The 12695-nt window shown below is 35.2% G+C and overlaps 1 protein-coding gene across 3 annotated transcripts in view; it reads right to left on the bottom strand.

Moving 5' to 3' along the window:
• Klf8 (Kruppel like factor 8) overlaps nucleotides 1-12695 on the bottom strand; it is a 203579-nt gene that overhangs the window by 23877 nt on the left and 167007 nt on the right. For all 3 annotated transcript variants that reach the window (XM_010610114.2, XM_010610112.2, XM_010610113.2), the window contains exon 3: nucleotides 86-650. In XM_010610114.2, the coding sequence (XP_010608416.1) occupies nucleotides 86-650 (565 nt within the window). The remainder of the gene's footprint in view (nucleotides 1-85; nucleotides 651-12695) is intronic.

The raw sequence follows: 12695 nt of genomic DNA, 5'->3' as shown, positions 1-12695 counted from the left end.
CAAGGTGGAGACAAGAGGTAAGATTACTCAAGAATGCATTATAATGATGAGTATGATCCATGAAAGAGGAAATATTGATGCTCACCTGATCCAGCATTTTTGCCATCTCCTCCAATAAGTGGAACTGTAATGGCTGCAGGGCTCCCATCTGTAGGCAAACTGGTATACACCATGGGTAGAGACTGCACCACTACTGGGATGGCCTTCAGTCCACCTATCTTATTTGGCAGATTGACTGAGGGAATAGTGTGTATCACATGTAAGAACTGTTGGCCACCAGTCCCCTGAGAGGAGGGCAGAATAGAGTTTGGAGCAAGAACAGTAGGAATGTTAGTTGGAGTGCCCATGTGAGCTGTTGAAGTGGACACTACAGTGGCCTGGGGAGAAGACTGTGGTTTGGGAGGACGTATGGGAGGTTGAAGCATGCTAGCAGGCTGGAGAGGAGCCTTAGGCTTGTGAAAGGAGAGGTCAACTGGTTCCACCTGGGGCAGGTTGAAGTCATTATCCAGAAGTTCTTCTGGGGGCTCAATCTTGATGTCATTAAACAGTTCTGGGTTCTCCATAGGGCTGGTATCCAGAAGTGATGGAGAGGCAATATTACTTCTGTCTGTTGGCTCAGGAGTATCTCTGGTATGAATAGGGCCAGTGACCTAAAATAAGTAAACAAATGACAAGCACAAAACAGCAACTGTTAGTACCCTAAAGCAATATGCAAAATATAAAGAAATAAAGAAATCGGTATTCTTTTTTCATGGAAATAATACAGTGTTGGAATAATGAGTTAGGAGTACACTTAAGAAAAAAAGGGGGGAAAGAAATATTACTGGCACTGTTCTAGGCAAATGGCAAAATGCATTTCATTCATTTCTTATAATAACATTAAATATTAATTAAAGTCAACACTACCTGAGTATTCCCTGTAATCACTGTGCAAAGTCTAGTGACAGCAAACATAAATAAAGTATTGCTAAGAAGTTCATGCTAGAATTCAACATGGGTGAATGGAGGAGTCGCTTTGGATGTACTCAGAGGGAAATCAACTAAAATCACAGGTAATTCTAAGAAAGGAAGAGGCATACATCCTGATGTCAAAATCAATCTGAAGTGAGAGACTAGTAGATCAAGTAAATCATAAGCATGGGACTTCATAAAATAGCACATCACCCCATGGGGATACCAGCAGTGCAGGCAGTGCTGAGCAAGATTTACCATACTGGGAAAGTTCCCAAGAAACTGATGAAGTGAAAAAATGCAGCAAAAACCAAGACATAACATGTAAAGGTAGAAGATCCCAATGATAAATGTAACTGTATTGCTTGCTTTAAATGTACCAATAAACAATGCAGGAAAAATGCAGCAACTCAAGCCACACAGGATAGATTTGAGGGAAGCAAAGGCCTCTTGTCTTTTTTGCCTTTCTTTACACAGAAGATGCTGTAGCCTGGCAGTAAATTTCACTGACACACACACACAGGAGAGTGACCAGAAATAATCAGCTCCCTCCCAAACAGATGGACCTCCAGCTCCTTTTCTTTTCCTTTTTTGTTTTTTGTTTTAATGCTGTTGTGTTCCCTAGCAGATAACTGGAAAACCTAGTGGCAACAAAGTTAGAGAGTGCAGCACAGCGGAAGTAGGGAAACAAGTAGAAAATGGTGGCTTCAGAGAAAGATGCAGACTTGAGTGCATGGGATTTCAACAACCTCCAGTTAGCACTTAACCTGCTAGAGAGGCAATTAAGGCAGAACCTGTCATCCCTGAGCTATACAGGACCTCACCCTCACCCTCATCCCTGCCCTGTGACAAACAGTGGACTAGAGATGTGCCAGTGGGGGTGAAACAGAAGAGGCTGTCCAAAGATCCAGTGAAGCCAATTGTACACAGAACTGGGAGGAACCCCAGGCTCTCTATGCTTGAGGGAGCCACAGAAACCCATGGTACAGAGGCTTGGGAGGGCCATAGAGATATCCAAAAAGATACTGGCTGAAGACTGGCACCAACTCCCACAAGATCAGCCAGGTACCCAGCACTAGTCCTACTGCAGACTTGGCAGAGATACACAGCACAGTTTTGGGACACTACCTTCCTTGGGCTCTACCACAGAACTGTAGACTCCACAGGAATTGTATTTTTTTCTTTGTTGGTTAAGTTTCCTTTTATTGTCTGTCCCCCCTCTTTTGGTTTTAGGTTTTTGTCTTTATTTTTATATTGTTCTAATCATTTCCTTTCTCTCCTTCCTCAACTACATCTTTTAGTTTAATATATTTTCATGTGAGTGAAAATAATCTCATTTTTTTATTCATTCTAATATTCTTTTGCTTTATCCTTGATGCTTTCTCTCCTGCACTTTTCTGCAGGTTCCCAAAGGTTGAGTGATCATCTTTTGTTCTCCAGCCTTGCCTCTACTATGTTTCCCTTCATTTATCTCTCTGCTTTGCCCCCTGGCCCACTTAATTCCTCCCACCCCCACAGAAAGTAAAATCACTCCACTAAGTGGAAACTTATTGCACATAAGTTCCTGGTTTATGTTGGATTGTGTTATATAACTGTAGACCTTGTTCTTATTGTTAAAGGATCCAATTATTAGTTACCTCAATTTATCAGTTTCTAGGCCCAACTAGATGCTATGGCTATTGTTATTTGTATTACATTAGCCAGGATATCATACCTGTCATAATTAGTTGTTCTCCATTGTATGACAACACTGTGATTCTCTGGGGCCACAACCATTACCATAATCCCGAACCAAAGGACTGGGTGCTGAGCCAAATAAATAGCAACTTTTAATCCTTAATAAATTGGGAGGGTAGGATCTCAGGACAGACACAAAAACCAAGGACCACATATGCCCAGAAGATATCTCTGTGGAATAAAGATTTCTCAGGAAAGCCTGGATGCTAGTGATGAAGCTATCTGCCATAAGAAATTTACAAGCATCAATACAGAAAACAAAATACCCCCCCCAAAAAAAAAGAAAATGAGATGACAAAGAAGCAAAATGAAATTCCAATCCTCCGGCCCAACAATAACAAGTCCAGGAGAAACAAGATAGTGGAAATCAGAAGTCACTTTAAGTTTCTAAAGTGATAACAGCAGAAATTAAAAAAAACCAAACAAAATAAAACAGATGCATGAGGTTATAGAAAATATCTCTCAGGTTAAAAAAGAAATGATAAAAATGAAAGACATGCTCAATAATTCTAGAGTAGATATAGATTAAAGAAATATAGAGGAGCTTAGGAAAATGATAGAAACTATGAATGCCCAACATAAGAAAGAAATGAAATACATGAAAGAGATTCAAACAGACATTCAGGAGATTAAAAATTTCATTGAAAGTATACACAATAGACTGAATGAAGGCGAGGACAGAATTTCTGATCTAGAAGACAGGAAGACTATTAACGACCATGAAAAGAAGATGTATTAAAAATGGCAAGAGTCCACCAAAAATCAATACAACATCGGCATAACATAAAGAAAAACAAGATAAGATTGATCAGAGTCAATGAGAAAGCAAGAGATTGTGCAAATGACATTAAAAACGTCTTCAAGCTGGGCGTGGTGGTACACTCCTGTAATCCAGCACTCGGGAGGCTGAGGCAGGAGGAACACTGTGAATTCGAGACCAGCCTGGGCTACATAGTGAGTTCCAGGTCAGTCTCAACTACCAAACAATAAATCTCAAACAATAAGTCTCAAAAAAACAAACATTAAATAAATAAATCATCTTTAAAAAAGTAATGGCAAGGATTATCTCAGTGGTTCCACCACCTGCCTGGCAAGGGCAAGGTCCCGACTTGATCCTCAGTACGAAAAAACAAAAGAATGGAAGAAAACAGTAATGGCAGAAAAGCTAACTAACATGGAAAAGGAATGTGACACATAAATAATAAGTAGGGCATATAGAACTCCAATTAGCCATGATAAATCTACATCAAGGCTTATAAAAACAAAGATCTCAAAAACTCAGCACAAGAACAAATCACCTATAAAAGAAAGCCCATCAGAATTACAGCATTTCTTAATGAAAAAACCCTAAAATCAAGGAGAGATTGGAGTTAAGTATTTCATGTTCTGAATGAAAACCTTCCACCCATATTGATGTACCCTGCAACACTGTCTTTCAAACTCAATGGAGGAATAAGACACTACAAAGAACAATTGAAGAAATTCATGACCACTAAACTAGCTCTACAAAATGCTGTGAAGAATATTTTAGAAAGAGATAATGAAGACAATAACAAAAAGAACACCAAAAGAAAGAAGCCACCAGGAAGTACAAGAAATTAAATAGAGAGGAAAGATGGGGAAACAACAACAGGAAAATAATATGACAAGGATAAGACAATACATTAATGTAAATAGTCTCACCTCACCCATCAAAAGACACAGACTGGCAGAATGGATCAAGAAACAAGTCCCAACATTATGCTGCATATAAAAAAACCTTAACAACAACAACAAATTCATAGTCAAATGATGGAAAACAATACTGCATATGTCAGGAACCCAAAAAAGCAGAGACACTTATTATATTTGCAAAGTGGATTTCAAGAGACAGAAAAGGTCACTACATCATTTTAAAGGAAACAACACAAGAGGAGAACACGATCATAAATACATATGTACCAAGTACCAGTACCCCCAACTGTATAAAAAATTAATGGACATGAAAAATCAAATAAACACTAATAAAATTATTGCAATAGACAGATAAACTAGACAAAAACATCACAAAAAATATCAAAACTAAACCAAATGGACTTAGTAGTTGTCTCCAGAGTATGCTGCCTAAAAGTTTAGAACATTCTTCCCAGCTAAACATCAGAACTTTTCCCAAATAGAACACATACTAACTAGTCCATAGAATATGCTTAAGTAGACACAAAGGAATTGCCATTATCCCATGCATATTATCTGACCATAGAAATTGGTATTCAATGACAAAAGAAACTACAAAAACTCTATGAACACATCCAAATTAAATAACACCCTCTTGAACAAACAATGAGTCACAGGTGAAATTAAAGAAGAAGGTAAATAGTATATAAAATGAAATGATAATCTTGATATAACATACCAGAACTTATGGGATACAATGAGAGCAGTACTGAGAGGGAAATTTATAGTGGTAAATTCTCACATCAGGAAGACAGAATAAGCTCAAATAAACAACACAGTGTTGAACCACAAATGTATGGAAAAAGCAGAGCAAGTCAAGACCAAAGCTCATATGAGAGAGGAAATTGTAAAGATGAGAGAAGAAATTAAATCAATCAGAGCAGACTAAGAATACAAAGAATCAATGAATCAAAGAGTTGGTCCTTTGAAAAATTAAATAAAATTGACAAACTTTTAGACAATCTTGTCAACAAAGAGAGAAAAAACTCAAATTCATGCAATTAGAAATTAAAAGGGTGAAATCAGAACAAATCCTGGGGAAATCCAGATGATTATCAATACCTACTTTGAAAACTGATACTCTCACAAGATGGAAAACAGAGAAGAAATGCACAAATTTCTATAAACAAATGAATTACCAAAGGTGAACCAGGAGGTTGTAAAATTCTAAGCAACCACAAAATAAGTCAGTGAAATTGACAATGTAATTTAAAATTCAGCAGCAAAGAAAAGCCCAAGTCCTGATGGCTTTACTGTTGAAGTCAATGAGAAATATAGAAAAGATCGACTGTTAATTCTCTTAAAACTTTTCAATGAAATAGAGGAAAAAAATACTCCCAAAATCATTTCTGGAAAATAGTATTACCCTGATACCAAAACCAGAGAAGGATCAAATCAAAACAGAACACTACAGGCCAATCTTCTTACATAGATGTAAAAATCCTCAACAATATATTGGCAAAGAGAATGCAACAAATCATCAAGATTATAAAACATGACCAAATAGGATTCATCCAAGGGCTGTAGGGATGGTTCAACATATGAAAATAAATAATTGTAATACACAACATCAACAGAGTCAAGGACAAAAATCACATCATCATCGCTTGAATCCCCAGTAACAAATATATTTAATATATATATTACATGATCATCACTTTTTTTCTCCTTGAGTTTATTGGTACATTTTTAGGTATACAGTACAGTTACATTCATTATTGGAATCTTGTACCTTTACATGACAGGTCTTGGTTCTCACTTTTTCCCCTTGTCCCTGCCCTCCCTTCACCCCCTCCTCCCCTCCTCATTTACAAACACTTTAATTCCATTTTTTCATTTTCTCATATTTTTTTCTTTTCCCTAATTACCTTTCCCCTACCCTTCCCATTTTTTCCTACACATTTAGCCCTTTTCTTCCTATTTCACATTGTCAATTATATCATTAGAATTTTATGTACTATTATAGTTTTTCACACCAGAGATACTATTCAATATTTACACATGTGTGACTTATTTACTTCACTTAGGAGTATATCCTCAATATGTATCCATTTTCCTATGAATGACTGTAATTTCTCATTCTTTATAGCTGAGTAGTATTCCATTTTATAGAAAGCTACATCTTCTTTATCCACTTTCCAACTGATGGACAAATGGACTGTTTCCAAGTTTGAGCTATTACAAACTGTGCCACTATAAACATAGGTGTGCATATATCACTGTGATATGATTCTTTTAATTCTTTTGGAAAGATACCCAGCAGAGGGATGGCTGGGTCAAATGGAACCTCTAGTCCAAGCTCTTTGAGGTATCTCCATATTGATTTCCATAGTGGTTGCATCAGTCTGCACTCCCAGCAACAATGGAGAAGGGTTCCTTTCTCCCCACAACCCCGCCAACATTTATTGTCTGATTTCTTGATAGCAGACATTCTTTGTATCACATGATCATCTCAATAGATGCAGAAAAATATTTGATAAAGTTCAAAACCCATTCATGATAAAAGTCCTAAAGAAAATAGGAATAGACAGTCTTTAGGTCATTCGATAATAGCTATCTATAACAAAGAGCCAACATAATACTAAAATGGTCAAAAATTGAAAGCTCTCACATTAAAATCAGGAACAAGACAAGGATTCCACTACCATCTCTCCTATTCAACATATATCTGAAAACACAGCCAGAGCAATTAGAGGAACAAAAAGTAATAAAAAGAATAAAGATAAAAAAAGAAGTTAAATTGTCATTGTTTTTGGATGACATGATTCTCTGCATAGAAAACTCCATAACCTGCACCAGAAAATTTCCAGATTTAATAACCAAATTCATTAGTGTAGCTGGATACAAAATCATCACACCAAAATCAATAGCATCCCAATACAGAAATAACAAATTAACTGAAAAGAAATAAGGGAAATAATACCTTTCACAGTAACACACACAAAAGTGAAATTCTTAGGAATCAATCTAACAAAGAAAATAATGGACCTATACATAGAAAATTATAGTATTCTTAAAGAGGAGATTCAAGAGGTTATTAAAAGATGGAAAGATATCCCCTGCTCTTTGCATAGCAGAAACAACATAGTTAAAATGGCCATACTTCCAAAATTTTTATACAGATTTAATGCAATCCCAATCAAATTACCATTAGCATAACTCACAGAAGTAATAAAAACATCCTTAAAATTCATTTGGAACCAGGAAAGACCTAGAATAGCAAAATCAATTCTGAGCAACAAAGATAAATCAGGGGGCATCATGATTTTTTACTTGAAACTATACTGCAGAGCCACTGTGATAAAAAACAACATAGTACTGAAAAAAAAAAAAAAAAAAAAAAAAAAAAAAAAAAAAAAAAAAAAAAAAAAGCACAGACCTGAGGATCAATGGAACAGACTAGAAGAAGCAGGAACAACACTAAATGTACTCAGCCATCCTATATTTGACAAAAAGGGCCACATATGTTCACTGTAGGAAGGACAGTCTCTTTAATAAGTGGTGCTGGAAAATCTGACTTTCTAAGTGCCTAATACTAAAACTAGACCCATGTTGCTCACCGTGAACTAAACTATACTCAAAATGGATCAGTGATCTAAATATTAAAAGAGAAACACTAAATCTTCTGGAAGAGAGAATAGGGAGAGCTCTTGAGGACATAGGGGTCGGCAATGACTTCATGAACAAAACCCAAACAGCATGGGAAATAGTGCAAAGAATCAACAACTGAGACCTCATCTTATTAAAAAGGTTTTGCAATGCAAAGAAATCAATACAGTGAAGAGACAACCCCATGGGTGGCAAAAAACAATTTAGCAGATAGCCCCTCAGATGAAAGACTAATATCTAGAACATACAAAGAATTGAAAAGAAATAAGAATCCCATAATTTAAAGACCCAGTCCAAAAATGAGCATCTGAAGTGAATAGACACTTTTGAGATGAAGAAGTAGAAACAACAAACAAATATATGAAAAAATGTTGAACATTACTGGTCATCCAAAAGATGCAAATTAAAACTTCACTGAGATTCCAACTCATTCCAGGAAAAAACTGTTATTCTCAAGAAATCAACAAACAACAAATGCTGGTGTGGCTGTGGGGAAAAAGGAACCCTTTTCCACTGTTGGTGGGAGTGCAGACTGGTGCAACCACTGTGGAAATCGATGTGGAAATTCCTCAAAATATTAGGATTACAGGTCCCATTTGACTCTGCTATTTTTTTGCTGGTTATCTTCCTGAAAGAATTAAAAGCATCATACCAAGATGATATATGTGCACCCATGTTTATAGCAGCACCTTTTTTAATAGCTGAATCTCAGAAACAACCCAAATGCCTATGAACCAATAAATGGATACAAAAGATGTAGATTATTTTATACAATTGAGTACTACTCAGCCACAAAAAAATAACTGGAGATATTTACAGATAAATCGATGCAACTTGAAACTATACTTGAGTGAAATAAATCTGACACGTGTGTAAATATCACATTGTCTCTCTAGTGTAAGAAACTGAAAGTGTAAATAAGGTCCAAAGTGTATAATAAATAATATGAAATAGGAATAAACTGTTAAAAAAGAAAGGGAAACTGTGAAAGAGGGAGGGTGGAAGGGAAAAGTTGATAAAGAAGGAAAAAATGGAAACCAAGCTTTTGTAAATAGAGGGTAAATAGGAGCTTAAAGGTAGGGAAAATGAATGGAAGAAAAAGAGGAATCAAGCTATATTATATATAATACAAACTCCGTTTGATGAATGTGATCATTATGAATACTGAAATTGCACCAATAAAAATAATAAAAAAGGATAAATGAGACATTTCTAGGTAAATGGATGCACCTTGAAACCATTCTCTTCAGTTAAATAAACAGAATACACATCATATTCTCTCTCTTGTATGAGAAATTTTAAGTATAAAGACCAAATCATATACTAGATATTGTGAAATAGGAAGAAATTGTTCAAAATTATGTTTAGTGTGAGATACTCTGTTAATACTTCAAATATTTTATGCAAAAAGTGTTATAGTTTTATTAGGAAATGAGTTGAGATATAGGTTAATAATTTAAAACATATTCTTTTAAGATCATGATGAACAGTGTAATTACCATTGTAATTCTCTAGTTATTTTTGTTAAGAAAAACTATTTTTTCATAGAACTTTTTTATATTTTTAAAATATATCCTTGTATTACATTAAAATAAAAAGTACATGCTGACATACTAATGATAGAATAAGTAGCTTTCAGGGCATATAATAAGTGATGTGACATTAAAGGAAATGCTTCAGAAAAACAGAATGATTCATCCCATCTAGTTAGGCATAGCTTCAAGAAAAAGTAGCATTTTAGATTAGTCTTAGAGAATTAATGAGATTTCTCCATGCAGATGTACAAAAGAAATTTCTACCTGTAGAGATATAACAAAAGAAAATATGGTTAGAGAATAATGATACAATGTTTAATTGAATTACACGCAAGACTGAACTGTGAAATTCTAAATTGTTAGATATTTTAAAAGTACAACTACCTAGAACTTGGTATAAAATCAAAGAATAAGAAATCAGCATGTCAAAGACATGTGTATCACCACGTTCCTTTCAGCGACTATACATAATAGCCAAGAAATGGAAATAGCCAAGTATCCATCAAATTATCCATATAAAATAATAAAATTCTGTTATTTGTGTAAACACGGATGTAAGTAGAGACCATTATATTAACAGAAACAAATCAGGAATAGAAAGACAAGTACTACATGGCGTCACTTAAGTGGAATCTAAAAAAGTTGATCTCCACCTGGGATGTAGTTCAACAGTGCAGCTCCTCCCTCAGGAGGACAAGGCCCTGAGTTCAATTTTTAGTGCCAAAAAAAGAGAGAAAAAAGAGGTGATCTCATAGAAGAGAGTAAAATGGTGGCTACCAAAGGTTGCAGACAGTGATGGGTCTGGAGATTGGGAAAGTTCTCTCAACAGGTTCTAAGTTACATTTAGATAGGAACACGAAGCTGTGGAACATAACAATGCACTCTATATTTCAAAAACTGGAATAAAGATTTTGAAAGTTTTCACTACACAAAAATGATAAATATTTGAGGAGTTAAGTATATTAAACTTGATTTGAATATTACTCAATATATACATGTACTAAAATATGCGGTACTCTCTTAGTATGCACAATTTTTATTTTTATGTTTCACTTCAAACAAAATTTTAAAATACTAATAAATAACTGTTATAAATGTTATTCATAAAATAATGTAGAATGAAATGAAAATTTTTCTAAGAATTCTATCAACTCAAATGTCGAGGGCATTTTGAACCGTGATGCCATTGCCAAGTAACACTCTGGATGTTGAAGATGGCCTTCAACGTGGCAGTATTACCTTAGCCAATAAGCAAAACAGGCCTCTATTTTCTGTCAGCATGATATTTGAATTATGGTAGTTTTAATTTATGAGAAATGTTCAGGAATGCTTCCATCATTTACAATAGAACCATTTCTTAGTTTTACATATTTGAAAGATGAGGGAAGATGGATTTTAAGGAAAGGTTAGGCAGTAAAAGATAATTATTTTGAAGAGTAGAGTGATGAGAGAGGGCCAAACTCTTTCTATAAGATATAACTAGCTCTTCAGTGAAGGTAAAATGAAAGAGGAGTAAGTAAGCCTGGATTCAAAGAGTCCAGAAAGGAAGTGAGTTAGAAAGTGTCTTGGTGAGATGTTTACGAGACATTTAGAAAAAAAAATCAACATGGAATGGATACTGTATAATACAAAGGCTTTGTTAAATTGAAGGTGCAGTAATGATATATAGCTATAACTACATTTTCAAAATTTAAATGAGCCAGGCCTGTAATCCCAGCACTCGGGAGACTGAAGCAGGAGGATCACTGTGAGTTCGAGACCAGCCTGGGCTACACAGTGAGCTCCAGGTCAGTCTCAACTACATAGTGAGAACCTGTCTCAAAAAGCCAAAAAAAAAAAAAAATTAAATGAGAGCCCATAAGGTCTTAACTCAGAAAATGATGAAATGGAGAAGTAGTATCTTCTTTCTTTGAGTTTATTTGCTAAGCTCTCAGAGTACGATGGAAATAAATAAAGTCACCAAAAAGCTTATGTCTTAACTTTAGAATTTAGACAGATGTTTGCCTGCTTTTCTCCTCTGCATGCAGATACATTGGATTTCTTGATTTGCCAGTCCCCATCACAACTAAGGCCTTGCATGTGGTCCAAAACTGTTTCAATATTCTACCCTAGAAAGGCTCTTTTTTCTGTGATTTTTCCTATTGTTTCATATAATTTTAACATAATTCATCCCTCATGGGAAAATTAAACCCATCTGTGGAAGCAGAGTAAGTACAGAGTAAGGCAAGGGTGGGCGTAAGGTGATGGGAGAAGTAGACGGATGTCAAGAATATCTTTGCTCAACATAAAAACACTGTCCTCTGAATCTTCTAAAACAATTTAAACTCAGTTTCTGAAAATTCCCACTTGGCTCTTGGCCTAATAGCTCCACTTCCAGATTAAAGAAGTAGAGTTCGAGTACTCTCTAAGGATGCATAGGAAATGTGTCTGTTTCCATAGTTTCTTTGTCATAGTTGTCAATGACATTGAGAAATGAAGAAAAGATGGACAGCATAAAAAGTAGTTAGGTGCATTATTTTCTATAAGAATATAGAGTGTTGGTGCAGATGTATAAACACAGTGTGCCAATATATATGAAAGAATTGTTTTGCTTTTTTTTAATGGACTTTCTGGACTCTACACTTTTTAGGGCCAGAATGCTAAAGAAGTAGAACTCTGAATAGTAAATATAAAATGGATACTTTTTTGGTAAACTTACTATCTTTTCCAACACAAAGGCCTTTTCTAAGGTGCTGAGTGGTGCCTAAAGTAACATTATTAACTCAAGGTCTTTTTCCTAGCTGATACTTGATTTTCAGTTATATATTTTACTGCAAATATATTATTTAGGAATATCCAAAATGGACACTGATGAAAGTATACAAACTAAAGAATATATGGGATATAATAATTGCCTTGATGAGATGATATACAGTGCCTTGCTCCAAAAAGACATCTTTAGTTGTCTTATAGACTAAGTCTGCCTTGTCATCTGTCAATTCTTAAAACAATCATTTCTGCAACAGGGCACACCCAACTTCATAAAACAAGTACAACTGGAAATAAAAGATCAGATAAACATCAACACAGTTACAGTGGCAGACCTCAACACTCCACTGTCACAAATAAACAGACCACCTGGAACCAAAAAAATCAACAAAGTACCTAATA

This window comes from Fukomys damarensis, unplaced genomic scaffold (assembly GCF_012274545.1).
Source record: "Fukomys damarensis isolate Sample0158 unplaced genomic scaffold, DMR_v1.0_HiC HiC_scaffold_39, whole genome shotgun sequence".
Classification (NCBI taxonomy): domain Eukaryota; kingdom Metazoa; phylum Chordata; class Mammalia; order Rodentia; family Bathyergidae; genus Fukomys; species Fukomys damarensis.
Note: the sequence above shows the minus strand (reverse complement) of the source record. Positions and strands in the feature narration are given on the sequence as shown.